Consider the following 15,238-nt stretch of genomic DNA (forward strand, 5'->3'; position numbering starts at 1 on the left):
GTCACGGATCGAAAGAGGGGAGGAAGGAGCGCCGGCGGACGGAGGGGCCGTGAATTTAGTTCCTCGCGGTGGACGATGCCAAGGCGAGATGGCACGCGTAATAATAATAATAATAATCAGCTAGGCTAATACCCAAGGCACCACCTTAGGCCTAAGTCATCAAGCGACTTTTGACTTTTCAGGTGGCCGGGTTACAATGCGTAGGAGGGTGGTGGCAAGCCCTGCATGCCACGCGATCGAGCCAACAGCTCCCTACACTAACTATTACCGTTAACCTCAACAAGTTTTTATGGAAAGGGAAACCGTGGAGCTCGAGGCAAAACCCCTTAAACCAGTAGGGAGAGAAATTTCAACTCAACGCAGAAGGAGTTGTTCTGAGCTTTCACCCAGTGCCACAAGCTGGGATCGAACCCGGCTCCTCTTGCTGCGAGGCGAAAGTGCTAACCACAACGCCACCCCACTTACGGGGCCAGGGCGCCGTTGGAGCGGTGAATAATACTGTTGACAATAGTGAGGCACTTGACGCGGCGACGGTCCGAGAGTGAATCCCATCGGAAGTTCTTCATGACTCGCGTTTGTAACAAAACGGAGGGCTTTACGTTGAATAGTTTCAATGGTATGCATGCCGCTGGCGGTGTTTGTGGACCAGACTGGGGAACAATACTCCAGAATGGGGAGGACATACGTTTTGATAGCGACAGTTGTTGTCGGGAAGGAGCAATGAGAGAGGTGTCGTCCCACGAAGCCGAGGGCACGAGCGGCTTAGGAAGTGACAGTCGAGATGAGAGGATTCCAATCCAGGGTACCATATAAGGTCACCCTGAGGTATTTTTGGGAGGTGACGGACTTAAGCTCGACATCCCCCAAGAGGGCCAAGAACTGAGCCCTGCGGAACACCAGAAGCCGCTGTAAGCCAGTCGGACGTAGCCCCTGGAATTACTGATGTCACTTGAAAAATGTGATGGCTACGTGCAGAACGGAGAGCGAATTTGACAATGGAGCGGTGACGAGAGAATTGCTGCTGTTTACTAGTGGAAGGGTATTTACACGCTCTATTGTAGCGACGCTTCTAAATGCGGATGAGTCGGCGGAGAGACTTAGCAACCCACGGCCGGTTATGCCGCGAGGATTGTTTTTTCGTGGGCTCATGAGTGAGAACCATAGTGTAGTGTGAAGGGGGGTCTTGATAGTGGCACAATCATCATGAATGGAGGTGGCGAGATCCAGTTTCTTGGGATAAGGTCACCAAAATGGCAGGGTAATCAGTCTTATTGAAGTTGTGAACAATGCGTGGTGGCTTGCAGGTAGGCGGGCTCACTTCTCGAACATTAAACAAAAGGAAGTCATGGTCAGTGATACCGGGGAGATGGCCGATTTGGTCAATAAGCTCGGGATCAGAGACCAGCACTAGGTCCAAAAGGTTACCAGCAGAGTCATAATCCTGCGTGAGGTTTGCGGCAAGGATGGTGTGGATGAAACTACAGCTGTACGTTACAAGTTTTCAAAATCATATCAGACAAAAGCACTCTATAGTTCTTACAACTTTTGAATGGGCCCAATTTTCCCTTGGATTAAAAACAATCCAAGATTTTCTCATATTTACTTTAAACCTTGGTAAAATAAAATAAACCTTAATTTAATATTATTTCATGTAAATGTAGCGTAACATGTCTTAAAAAAATACCTTTAGAAAGCAAAATGCCATGAAATCTGATCATGAAAATAATATAAATTAACCGTTCCAGTTATATATTTATTATTTATATTATCTTCGAAAGTTTCAAACCGTTGTGGTCTACCAGTTTCGGATAATCAGATTTTTTTATTTTTTAAAAATGCTTAGACGGCCTGGTCCGAAAACGAGATTGAAAACAGAACTGAACTGAATTTTTCACCATCTAACCCCTCCTCATTTCATTGCTCCCCGCAAGTAGGGAATAGTGTCTCTACCGTCGCCCATAGGAAATTCGTCAGATTTCCAATCTATAGTGCATAGATATAGATTAAGGGTGTGCGAGTCCTGTTTTTTGAAATTCGAGTCGAGTTTCGAGTCTTAGAAACTTGGACTCGCGAGTCCTCGAGTCCAAATATTAAGGACTTGATCGAGTCCTAAAGAATTAGGTTTAAAGCTTTCGAGTCCAATACGAGTCCGGAATGTTTTTAACGAGTCAAATTCGAGTCCTAATTTTTAACGAGTTCAATTCGAGTCCTAAGTTATCGTGGCCAATTCGTCTGAAATTTATTTGCCGCTGTTTAAATAATCTTGCTCAATAATAATGGACTTGCCGAGTAATAATGGACTTGCCGAGTAATAATGGACTTGCCGAGTAATAATGGACTCGCCGAGTAATATTAGACTCGCCGAGTAATTTTCAAATTATCTATTTACTCGAGTCCGCTTCGAGTAATTATGTACCCTTTTCGTGGGAATCGAGTACTCGGACTCGGACCCGATAACGAGTACTCGCAATTTTCGAGTACTCGCACACCACTAATATAGATTATCTTTGCAGTGTGTAAATGTACAGAGGGATTTGATACTGGCGAAGATAAAAAGGAACTTAGTTTTGTGATTGGGCATTTGGGATAACAGTAACTAGTGAGCCAGACAGGGTTGGCATAGAAAAAGCCATACCGGTTATAGCCACTTGAAAAAATTCAGATTTTTGTGGCTTTTTCAAAAAAAAATTACAATATGATTATTTTAGTAAATTAATAGTTTTTATTTAGAAATTTAGTTTATTTTTTGTTTCATATTTAGAAACCGGTTTACTTTTACCACTTTTTCGGTAGGTTTAAAGTTCCAAAGTTCGCTGCCTCGCTTCTGTCGGTGCGTCATGCACAAAAACTAGGGGGAATTTCCCGAGGAAATCAAAAGAATTCAGTTATTTTATATAGTTATTTCGCTTTATTTGTTTATTTTCTTATTTACGACAATAACTGCAGACAATTTCTACCTACATAAGTAAAAGGTACTGTTTATATTTTAGCCGGTTATATCCGAAAAAAACTGGTTATAGCCAATTAAAACCACTGGTCTGGATTTTTTCATAAAAAAGCCGGCTTTTTTCGAACCCTGGTTTTATATCACTTACATATTTCCAATTTCCTCCAAGCATTCAAAATTAAACGTTTTTGCATTACAAAAAGTGAAAATATTACTGAGAATAAGCCTTAACGGTCAACTAAAAGTCAAACGCCAGCGAAAAATAGGGCCAATTTACTGCGCTGAGACGCCTTGTACATTGCAGTTCCCTCTTTGATTTTATTCATCTGCATAAAAACTAAAGAAAAGAGAGAGAGAAAAGGCGGGAAAATTCTTGAAAGGTGCCATCTCTCAAAAATGTCAATGCAGAGTTACCCACTCCCCCTATTTACTCCTGGTTCAGTTAATACTTGTAACCAGGGTACCTCTTCGAATTTACCCTTCATAGTAAAACGTCATCGATACATCACCTGTGATACTTTATAGAAAGGCCTATTATAGGCCTTTCTATAAAGTAACATAATAATAATAATTATCACATCAACAAAATAGATGCCTTACTGTAAATTTTGGTCTGGCCTATGTAGTTATGCATAAATGAGCTTAAGTTGTACTTAAAATGAAATATTGTTTTCAATATAAAATGTTTTATATTTACAAAACAGAACCAGTCTCAAATTGTTTGAATCACCTAAGAGAGAAGCCTTTAGAAGTTGATGGCTCATTCTCATACTCAATTTCAACTCTGGCTTTTTTATGCTTCGTAGGTTTCTTTTCCTCTTCTTCATCATCATCGTCATCTTCACTTTCCTTCCAATCCTAAATAAACACTTCGTATTAGCCAAATATTCCCATTCCAAATATTAAAGGCCTTCAACAGATAAAAGGGAGTGATAAAATTAGCATTGAAGTGAACTTTACCTCAATATCAGAATCACTCTCTTCAAAATCATCTGCAGCAACATACTCCACTTGCCCACTTTCCTAAATAATAGTTTATGTTCAGAATGCTTCATCTAGCTCCTAAAATAAAACAGAAAAAACCACAACCTCATCCTCTTCTTCAAGTTCCATTTCATTTTCCGCTTCAACTTCTTCTTCAGATTCACTCTCAACTTCTTGGCTATTCAATGCCTTGTCAAAGGCATGTTGAGGAAAATTATATATATCACCATACTAAAGGTATAATAAATCAACATTAGTAATATCAATTAACATCAGAATAAAGAATTGATATCAATATTTAACTTACTGTGCCTTTTTTTAATCTCTCGAGCAATTCTTTTTCAATTGCATTATCCAGTCTTGCGGCTATTAGAGCTTTTTCTTCCCTCCTTTTTTCTCTTCGTTCTATTTTTCTTTGTAAAGGCACTAGTTTTTTCCTTTAAAAAAGAATAAATAAATAAACTAGGCTTGGTTCTATGAAGGGATATCAACCTACCCTCTCTTCAACTTAAGCTTTCTCATACGAATGATATACTGAATAATTTTGGTGAAGCGCTGTTTACACTTATGTTTGATGAAACTAGGCCAGTAAATTAAATTTTCATCTATTTGCTGCAAAGCTGTTTCATAATTCTTAGATAGTTTAACTTTTTCCCAAAGCCTATCAGGAAACGCGGCTCGTTCTATAGTTTTCAAGTATAAATAACAGATACCTTTTAAAAGAAATAACGCATCAATTTAAATAAAAAAAAACATTATTTTGAAAAGGTACAAAAAAATTACCATTTTCTTCTCTAATAGTTGCATATTGGCTATTGGCCAACGGGCAAGATGATCTGTTACATAATCCTGTAAGATTATATTCATTTCTGCAAAACTGCTGAGTTGCAGTGCTTTGAAAATAATGAAAAATTTATAAAAAAAAAACGAATAATCAAGTCGTTCGATTTCTAATACTAGTTGCCAATAAAAAGTTTTAAAATATTTTTGTCTAGAGATCGACTAAATATCCTCGCGAGTTCTATTGTACATCGTCATGACTCCTGCTTTACTAGATTCGAGCATTTCACGACAAAATTTCAAACGTTCTATAAGCCTTTGTCAACTTTAAATTCAACACGAGTACACGACAAACATACTCACTTTACTTTGTAAGAACAGAAGGTCCCTTTTATAATACTCCAAATTACCTATAAAATATTCTAATTCAAAATCATGATGAAAATTTATAAATTACATTCCAAATTAACTTACGTCGTCGTGCTGCATTTTTCAACACGAGTGGTGTTTTATTAAATAACAAGGACTATTAAAGGCAAGCTAGGAGGATAGATTAAAGCGGACTATTATCGTAAAAGTTCTATCGTAGAAACCACCCAAAGTCGAGATAAAATCCATGGAGTTGGGATTGAGTAAAATTTTAATGCTAGAGTTACAGTTAAATTTTTTCTCAGTCTCAAACAAAAGAAACAATAAGACTTTATCATTCGTATTTTGTAATCCTACATAAAATAAAAATATAATAAGCATATGTAACATAATTACTCATAAGTATGCCACTAGCTCTATTTCTTCACTAACGGTTTGTTTCACAGATATTGCGTCATCTGTACCTACGTAATATGTGACGTCATATTTGATGTCATATTTGACGTCATCGAATCTCAAATGCCGATTATGCCGTCGTACAATTAGCTCTACGTCTGATAAACTGACGGCCATTTCTTTTGTAAACAAACCAGTTTGAACTACCAAGGCTTAGGAGCTAAAATGAACTACAATATAGTGTTAAGTTCTGTTAATGTAATTAATTTGCAAATCATTGAAGTTCTCGGAGACTTACGTTCTATAATAAATTTGCATTGTCAAATAAAAGAAGCAGGTTTATTGGAAAAAAATAGTTGAAATTCAGGTTGAGCTTTTCTGGCACATCTATAAGGTTGGTTATTGGTTATTTTCTCCAACTTTTTATTTTTCTAAATTACTCATTATTTAACCTTGGAGGAATAAAACCAGTATACAGGAGTTGCGGAGAGCTGCGAAAGCGGTTTCGTCAGTGACCGTGAACTCGCGCGAGACGGAGGGGTTCAAACGCGACTAGCGCCAACTGCATACGGAATTTTGCAACTATTCTCATTTTATAGCATTGTTTTCGCGTCGTCTGGTTTGTTTTGAAACATTTCTAAATTCCTTGCGCCTTTTTCCAAAATGACTCGTATTTGTTTGGAGGAATAAAACAAACCAGATGAAGCGAAAACAATGCTATAAAATGAGAATAGTTGCAAAATTCCGAATGCAGTTGGCGCTAGTCGCGTTTGAACCCCTCCGTCTCGCGCGAGTTCACGGTCACTGACGAAACCGATTTCGCAGCACTCCGCAACTCCTGTATACTTGTTTTATTCCTCCAAGATTTAACTTCATCCGCACAAACCGAGCGAGTTTTTAAATTTAAATAAAGCTACATTGGGCTGACTAAAATTCCGACGCAAAAAATTCCTTCTCAATTTAGAGGTTTTCCATTGGCTTAAATACATATGTTAGTAGTCAATAGTGTGACTCCCAAAATTACTAGGATGAATAAAAAGGTTAAAATATAACGTAGTCCATCTTTTTACTGGTTCGTGGTGAAACAAACCGTTAGTGAAGATTTTTGAATGGAATAATGGTACAGTGGCATACTTATGAGTAATTATGTTACATATGGTATAAGGATGTCTTTCTCAGCGGCACGAGCCCAAGTTTAAATGGCCACACCGGCGTTAAAAGAATTCGTCCCGAATTTAGGAATTTAGCACGTAGTAGCTAGCAAATTTACGACCAATCCTATTCTGGAAACTAGTGCGTGAAACAGATCAAAATGATAGACGCTTCAACAAAAAGTCTTTAAGGAAATTGCCAATAAGTTATATTTCCGAGAGCCAGGACCTGCAAGTTACCGTTTATATAGTGCTTGTTGAAAGAATGGTAACTTTTCACTAACTTGTACGGTATATAACAAGTGTTTCCTTTTAACCAGGTAGCTTTTTTGACATATTAAGGCTTAGCAAAAACACGACGTTCTATTAAGAGGTGACAAGTTTGAAGATGTTTCATTGAAGCGCCTATTTAAACGCCGGTGTGGCCCTTTATCTTCACGGCACGTGCGATTTTTACGCTGTGATATCATCACTCATAGTTTTCTCGCGGTGTATATGTGAACTTCAAGGTGGGTGACAAGTGTGTTTGGAGGGACTTAAGTGGTGCACTCCGGACCATAGGGACCAGAGGATTTCGGAACATTAAGCAGTGGCGGTGGAAAGAAAATTTTTGGTGGGGTACAGAAGTAAAAATCTGGGGCCGCCCACAGCGCTCCAAGAAAATTATGTATTTGTATGACATATTTGCTAGCGGTTTTCACGACAATAGAGCAGTGTTTAGCAAATAGTCTAATTCGAATATATTATTATATTATAATATAATTATTATTTCTGAGGGTTTTGGAAAGTTATCGACTAAAATGTTATTTTTGAAGAGCAATTTGGGGGGGGGTAAATACCTTGATTGTACCCCCCCCCCGACATCTAGGACGGTACAACGTAACCCTGTACCTCCCCTATTCCGCCACCACTGACAGATAACCGAATGATAGGTAGGATCGGGCCCTGAGTATATACAGTAGAAGTAAAAACTCATTTAGGACAGCAGAAAGTTCAGAGGCTGAAGACGCGAAGGTACCATCAGAGTTTTTAAGTATCGTAAGACCTGTGAGGCAATCCTGTAAAAAATCGACTGGGAATTCGATCTCAATACCCTATACCATGTCGAAATCGACTTCGACAATTTGCATTGATTTATGCTTATTCGAAATCTTTACCGAATACCATTCGTCGAGATCTCGAAGTTCGAAATCAAGTTTTCGATCGAAAATTGGATTTCAAATATTTACAGAATAGGCCCCCAAGTATGGAAAAGCGAAACCAACTGATCATTATAAAACTTTTTACGGATATTACATACTATTCGGTATTTATCTTGCAGCTCTTCCAGAATTTAAGAGAAAAACACAACGTTTCTTGGCCTGAAGGAGATTGGACCAGGCAGTGTGGTGGCCAGGATTTCAACTCTCTACTTCGGATAGTCCTAGGGAAACTCATCTTTTTTGAATAAGTAGCATCATCAATGTATTCATTTCTACATAAGAAAAAAGGTCCTTCGCTTTCTCAGACTGACGGGAGATTACCTAATGCTTGTAGGCTGTAGTTTTCTCCTGCCACAAGAGGAATTAAAAACGAAAGTGGTGCCCTCTCTTTTGCACTAGCTGTAAATCGAAAGTGGAGCCCATCTCGTTCGCGCACACTGAAAAACAAAAGCAGCGCCACTCTCTTTCACACTAATTGTAAGTTGAAAATGGCGCCCGCAGATCTCGTTCGCGCACACTGAAAAACGAAAGTGGTGCCCACTCTTTCACACTCACAGTAAATCGAAAGTGGCGCGTCTCTCTTTCGCACTAATTGTAAAGCGAAAATCGCACACATATCGTTCACGCACGCTGAAAAACGACAGGGGCGCCCTCTATTTCGCACTAACTTTAAATCTAAAATGGCACCCATCTCATTCGCACACACTGAAAAACGAAAGAGGTGCCCTCTCTTTCGCAATAACTGTAAATCGAAAATAGCGTCCTTCTCGCTCCTATGAGGATTCAAGTGTACCTGGAGAAGAATTCGGGGGGCCACGGGAGAGGCTGCTCAAAGCCTCAAACCCTTGGACATAAAACTACAACGGAGCCATCTAGTGAACTACATGTTGAGGTTTTTTCTTCTTCTATTTCTAGTTTGAATTATAGCGGTTAGTTTTTGCCATTTCTGCCCGGCAGGCGCGTAGGAACGTTTTAGATTAAGGGGGGTACAGCTGTGATGCTAAATTTGGCCCCCCCTCATCGACAGGCTTTTTGAGGCCCCTCTTAAAACAATTTGGCGCCCTTTTCACACCAATTTAGCGCCCCTTTCCAATTTTAAGGGGGGTACATTGTACCCCTGTACCCCCGTTCCTACGCCACTGCTGCCCGGTATAGGAACCGGATAAGAAATTATATTTTTATGGCACCTAGAATCGCTACGACACTTGTCGAAGCAACAATATTTCCCCATAATTAAATTTAAAACTTCATTGCAACTTTCTTTGAAATTATATAGTTTTCTGGCAACTTTCTTCGACTTGGCCTAAACTAAAAACCGTTAAAGTTCGAAATACTGTCTAGCAGACGAATTTTTTGGTAACTCCTAGGTTACTCTGAAGCTTTGTAGGTGGCGCTAAAAACGTTATGTCCAAGTGTTTGACTCCCCCAGCTACAGCCGTAGACGAACCGCGAGGTATTGGTTGGGGGAATGCAAATTTCTTCTCCAGGTACACTTGAATCCTCCTAGCTCGCTCTACCGCACTGAAAAACGAAAGCGCCACCTCTCTTTTTCGCACTAACTTTAAATGGAAAATGGCGCCCATCTCGTTCGCCCACACTGAAAACTTAAGCAGCGCCTTGCTCTTTCGCACATACCATAGTTAGCTTTTACTTTAATTTTATTTTTCATTAGGGTCATTTCTGTTCAAAGTTTATAAAAATGCATAATTAGCTGAGCTTTTCCATCAGTCAGTAGACGCTAATTTTATAATGTTCAAGCTTTTAGTTTGATGCTATTGTAACGTAGCGATTACCCACTTTCGGCACGTAACCACAGAAAAATCGGCCTCCATCCTTTGCTGTAGGGAAGGGTGGTAATTTGGAGCTTATGTTTTCGGAGTTCTGGCAGGAAGGGGGTAAACGCTATTAACTACACGCATAGAGCAAGGAACCTAGACTAGAGAAAGAAGGAAGGGGAGAGATGGTGAAGGCGAATTTCAAGGTATTTCCCCTTTTCACGAAGTGGCTCTTCGCGTCATATGGCTACCATGGTTACCGACGGAATCTTGTACAATAACGCGCATCGTTGTGCGCAACTACGACATAGTCAAGAGAGAGCTTTCTCTGTTCGTTTGCGTTTTTTGGCAAAGGCTTACCAAAGTTCGGTAGAATCGGTAAAAATTTAATACAGAACTAAAAGTAAGTTATAATTTTATATGGCATAATTTAAATTTCTTGACTAGTATATCTAGTGTTGCTATTGCAATTTTTATAGCAGCACTTTGTGTGGTAAACCATTTTAATTAAAAACTCACTACCTATAAGCACGTGGCAGAACCACAGCTGTCTCTTTCACCTTGGATTAACAATAGTAGTGCCTACCTGGATATATGACTTGGAAAAATCCTGACAAGTAAATGACTTTTGCGACAGCAGACCCGCTTTGGCGAAGTTAACGGAGAATTTCCGAAATTCCCGTAACACGAAGCCTTTTACAAGGCAGAACCCGTAACAAACACTTAGGAAATGCACGCGGAAAGCTAGAGTGATATATCCAGGTAGGCACTACTATTGTTAATCCAAGCTTTCACCTTGGAGGAGGGAAGTATTCTGGAGTGGAAAATCCCATAGCTGTAATAAGAACGTCCTTTCCCGCCTATTGCTGTTAGAATTACACAGACTACCGGTTTTTGGTCGGACTTCAGCTTTATCTGCCATCATTCTGGCTTGATGACGTCCGACCAAAAAGTGCATGATGGGAATTTTACAAAGCCGCAGGTGGCGCCCGACTTTTCCACTCCAGAATACTTCCCTCCTCCAAGCTTTCACTGTGGGTCAAAGTTTCAAATTCTCACATATTATGACGATGCGCAACGGCGATGCGCGTTAGTGTACGAGCTTCCTCTAAGGTCGAGTTTACGTCGCCCCCTTTCTAAATATCTCTCCCCTTCCTTCTTTCTCTATGACTGAACGTACCCCGTATATGGCACCTTCGCGTAAAAAAACGCGTCTCTTTTTCTTCATTTAATATTTATAAGGTAATTTTTTTTAAACTATGAATTATACGTAAATATATTGCGAAAAGATAGTTTAACTCACTATACCTTGTTTTTTTCTGAAAAGGAAAGTGGAAAACCGAAGAAAAAACATTTTCCCGCGATTTCGCTTGTATTCCCCGCCTTTGGCGATAGTAGGTTTTTGGTCGTATGTAGCGCCCCTATCGGGATTATTTATACACGCAAATTAACATTAGATTCGATCATTCGAGGCGGAGCGCGGTACGCGTGATCGAAGTTGGCCGTGTCCTGACAGCTCGGAAATATAATTATTGAATTGTATTATTTAGATAATTTAGGGCTCGCGGTCTTTTCAGACCCAACCAGCCCTTATTTTTATTTTCTCTGAATAATTTTTTTTTTATTATTTATTTAATTCACATTTTACTAAGGCGTCAACGCCTTTTTTATGCTTCTCATCATGCTGTCATCATTATGCAATAGGAGAAGCGCAAATCGCGGAAACGCTTTTAAAGCATATTACACTCCGAAAAACGCATGTTCATTCGATTCACCGATTTTTTATATTTAAAACAGCTGACATTCTATACCATTGAATATGGAATAATACTGCTAGAATTACAATTACGATTTCGGTTGCCATGGTTACGCGGGACCTGTTCTGATAAGACTGTACGAAATTCATCTTTATAATTAGGTGGTAGCGCCATCTATATTTTGTAAAGTTATATGGCTAAAAAAATAATTATTAGCTAACTGCTAACTCACCGTAACTTGAGTTAAAAAGGATCGTGTTGACAAAATAAAATTATTTTTAAACAACTTCAAAGGTTTGTTTGTTACGAGAAATCATACATTTCAATTTCGCATCAGGGGTACGTCAAGTTATTAATATTTCTGGCAAGAAATGCAAGATTTCTTGCGATCTTGCTAACTTGACGATTTTCAAAACCGGAAACAAGAACTTTTGATCTCACAAATCTTGCGAGATTCCCAAGATCGCTTTCGAGGTAGTTTTTAACAAGATTCAAGATGGCGTCAAATGCCAATGAATTATTAGGCGTAGCTCTAAAAGATGATATTACGAGAATAAGTTATAATTTTGAGGTTTCCGCCGAAGAATTCCAACGACTTGTAAATTGTAAATATATTGGTAATTGTTTTTGTCGTTTTTTTTTAACTATTATTTAACTATTTGGAACTATTATTTCCAAAAAGGCTTAAAGTTGTATTACTTATTTTACAAATCCAGCTTATCGAAGAAAATTGATAGACAACTTGACACTTTTTTAAATTCTTTTAACTAAGAAATTGTCTTGCAAAAACAAAATCTTACGGTAAGATTTAGATCTCGATAACTTGACGCGCCCCAGATTCGCGAAAGAATTCAATTGCAATATAGTTGCCACCACTAGAGACAGATGCCGCCACGGTAGAACGATAAAGTTGATATAGTCTCCTTATGGAACGAAATTGGTCCCACGCCAGCCAGATTTAGTTGTACCTCTTATTCCCAACTCAATGTTCTATACCCTAGATGTGGGTGTATCATTTTCTTGTTAAAACTGACAAGAATGCTAATTGAGTTTTCATATACAACATGTCGATTAAATTAAACTGCGTAAATTGTAAGTCAGAAAATTCCGTAGAAGAAGACAACAACCATGGAGAGGTAACTATGCTCCGTGCTACTCTACTTGCATTTAAGGATTTTTAAATCTTAATTTAACTGACAATAATTTTACTAATTTTAGTTTTCACATTATGTTTTTAGAAAGTTAGATTAAAATTGTTAGAACAGTTTACAAACCAGAGTTACATGATGTTTGCAAAATTTTTCATGAGGCTTGTGATCCTCCTTTTCCTCACCTAGGGGGTTTTTTACAATTTTTTTTAATGCAGTATTTTCAGGCATATCTAGGTCCACCCATTAATTAAATTGTGTAAAGGGAATACATTGTGGGAATTGCAGGCCATTGATGTCTCATTAAATCTTACATTTAATTAGATTCACAACAATTTTGAGAGACTGGTTTTTACTTGTTTACTTCAAAATTTTTACAAAGCTTCATTATTTTTTAGAAACAACTTGTATGTATTTCCTGTGGACTTGTAGTTGAAGCTGGAAATCTAGCCCATGATACGCAACACTTAACCTCTGTGTGCAATAACACCCACTACACAGATTTGAATGTAAGGTTCATTCCGAAGGGCATTTCACGATGTGCAGCTACTTGCAAACTGTCCCTAGGCCTGAAAGCTGGTCTATCAGTTATAGCAACACTGTCATCACATTATCATTTACCATCTTCCATGGCAGATGAAGCTAGAAATCTCTATAAACTAGCATTTGAATCTAAGTTTATAAACGGAAAAGTTATAAATTTCAAAGAAAAATTAGCAGCAGTTTGTATCTACTTAAAAATGAGGGAAAGAGCTTGGCCTATCACGATAAATAATATATGTTGCACTATGAATTGCACTAAGGATGAAATTACTGCACCAATGCATACTTTATCAAAGCATCTGAACATAACATTTCAAGTAAGTATACATATCCAACCTCTATTAAAAATTAATATTACGGTTATGGGTGTGGATAACTTTGTCTCAAAACTATTACATCAGGCCTGGGCATTTTTTAATTTCAAAACCTTAATTAATTTTTACGTCCATATTTTTCATAAAACTTAATGGCCCTTATACAATGAATATTCAACTGGAATACCCTAGGTCTCCTCTTGCAGCAAGGGAGAATTAGGTGGAGCCTATTAAAAACATAAAACTGTGATTAGCAGTTACGGCATTATGAAACACCTAAGGAACCTATTGATTTCTTACTTAAAAGTAGAATGAAAATGATACTAATTTTTTTCAATTAAATTTACCTTTACTTAAAGGGATCCATCACTTGCAACAGGGGGAGGCATAGGGGCAACATAAAATCCAGACTTGCAGTGTGCTTGAAAACCAGTTTTTTTGTGACCCCTATGCCTTCCCCTGTTGTGAGTGAGGGACCCCTTTAACTAAAACTTTGAGAATAACAGGCCTTGGTGATTTTGGCTACTCTTATTTTGATTTCAGCCTAATTTTTGTTTACAAAACGTGATGCAAAATGTTTGCTTTTCTTGTGGCTTGATGGCCATATGCTCGACTGTCATACTGGGTATAAAATCCTGACAACTCCAGTGAACATTTTCAATTCTTATTTTATTGTAAAACTGGTTTCGTGCTATTATAAAATGTGTATAGCCACAAAGTTTTTTTACATAAATTATAGTAACGAAACTTATGAAAGTGATAGCTGCAGGTACTTTCTTTAAACCCCAGGGGACAATTTGCGCCATTTCATTGGTCACAAGTGAAAGCCCAAAAAAAAGCTCTGCCTTTTGCTTTTGAAGAGGGGACCATAGGGTAATGCAAGAGTTGAATATTCATAGCTGAAATAAATGTAAGCTTATACCTGTTGATATTAATATACCTATTAATCATTGTGTTACACAAACTATTTTTGTAATTTTTATATTTCCTCCATTGATGCCTTTAATACTTACATAATCTATTTTACAGGCACCACCAATAGAAGAGCTAGTTGACACATTTCATGTTGATTTAAAATTTGCAGACAGTGAAAGAAAAACTTTGATTGAAAAAACTTTGACTGTGCTAGAATTGTGTAGAGACTGTTGGTTATCCGGTGGACGCTCACCAAGAGCATGTATATTTGGTGCAACATTTTTAGTGTGGAAATCTCTTTCCCCTGAAAGAGCAAACATTTCTGCTAAAACATTTTTTAAGATGGTTAATATAACTGATCAGTACAGTATTCAGGGTTTTATTAGGGAACTATCAGCGGCTTTAGTTAAATTAGGTAGTAAATTACCTTGGTTAGATGATAATGAAATTAAAAATAGCAATGTTTCTAACTATTTGAGTGACATTTTAAAATACAGCAACACTTTAAGGTTAAAAGTAATAGATGAAATGAAAAATGAGGAAAGTTTGAAAAATTTGGAGAGTAAAGAAATGGGATACAAAATTTTTCGTAAGTCACCCAAAAAAAGACTAAAATCTGAACCTTTTAATCCCAACATTTCAGAAGAAATTTGTGATAAGGAAATAGAGTCTTATATTTGTTCTAAGAGTGAAGTATTATTTAAGGAAACCTTCATACAGGCTGTATAAACAAATTTGTGATTAGTGTAGTATATTTCAATAAACGTTTGCAACATGTACTAAATCGATTGCAATTCAATTGGGTATTAATAAAATTTAATTTATTTTATCATCACTTTGATAAAGTCAAACAAAATTATTATCAAAAATATTTTAGAAAGCCTAATACTACTTCTGTTGAAAAACAATAACAATGAATTTTCAGGTCCTCTGTTAATTACCATTTGAGGGTTAAAC

At 37.7% G+C, this 15,238-nt stretch overlaps 2 protein-coding genes across 2 annotated transcripts; one reads left to right on the plus strand and one right to left on the minus strand.

The window, feature by feature from the left end:
* Positions 1–3,620: 3,620 nt before the first annotated feature.
* On the minus strand, positions 3,621–5,281 carry Rbm13 (RNA-binding motif protein 13). Its single transcript, XM_090180977.1, has 8 exons — positions 5,186–5,281; positions 5,075–5,121; positions 4,715–4,824; positions 4,428–4,644; positions 4,239–4,368; positions 4,037–4,162; positions 3,908–3,970; positions 3,621–3,805 (listed from the first exon to the last, which is right to left on the minus strand). The coding sequence occupies exons 1-8, from the start codon at positions 5,198–5,200 to the stop codon at positions 3,674–3,676; spliced, it is 840 nt and encodes a 279-aa protein (XP_090037103.1). The 5' UTR covers positions 5,201–5,281; the 3' UTR covers positions 3,621–3,673.
* A 7,114-nt stretch (positions 5,282–12,395) lies between these two features.
* LOC149936585 (transcription factor IIIB 50 kDa subunit-like) lies at positions 12,396–15,057 on the plus strand. Its single transcript, XM_090181592.1, has 3 exons — positions 12,396–12,497; positions 12,908–13,369; positions 14,396–15,057. The coding sequence occupies exons 1-3, from the start codon at positions 12,426–12,428 to the stop codon at positions 15,008–15,010; spliced, it is 1,149 nt and encodes a 382-aa protein (XP_090037718.1). The 5' UTR covers positions 12,396–12,425; the 3' UTR covers positions 15,011–15,057.
* The last annotated feature ends 181 nt before the right edge of the window (positions 15,058–15,238 follow it).

This window comes from Leiobunum rupestre, chromosome 7 (assembly GCF_980474605.1).
Source record: "Leiobunum rupestre chromosome 7, qqLeiRupe1.1.hap1, whole genome shotgun sequence".
Lineage (NCBI taxonomy): Eukaryota > Metazoa > Arthropoda > Arachnida > Opiliones > Sclerosomatidae > Leiobunum > Leiobunum rupestre.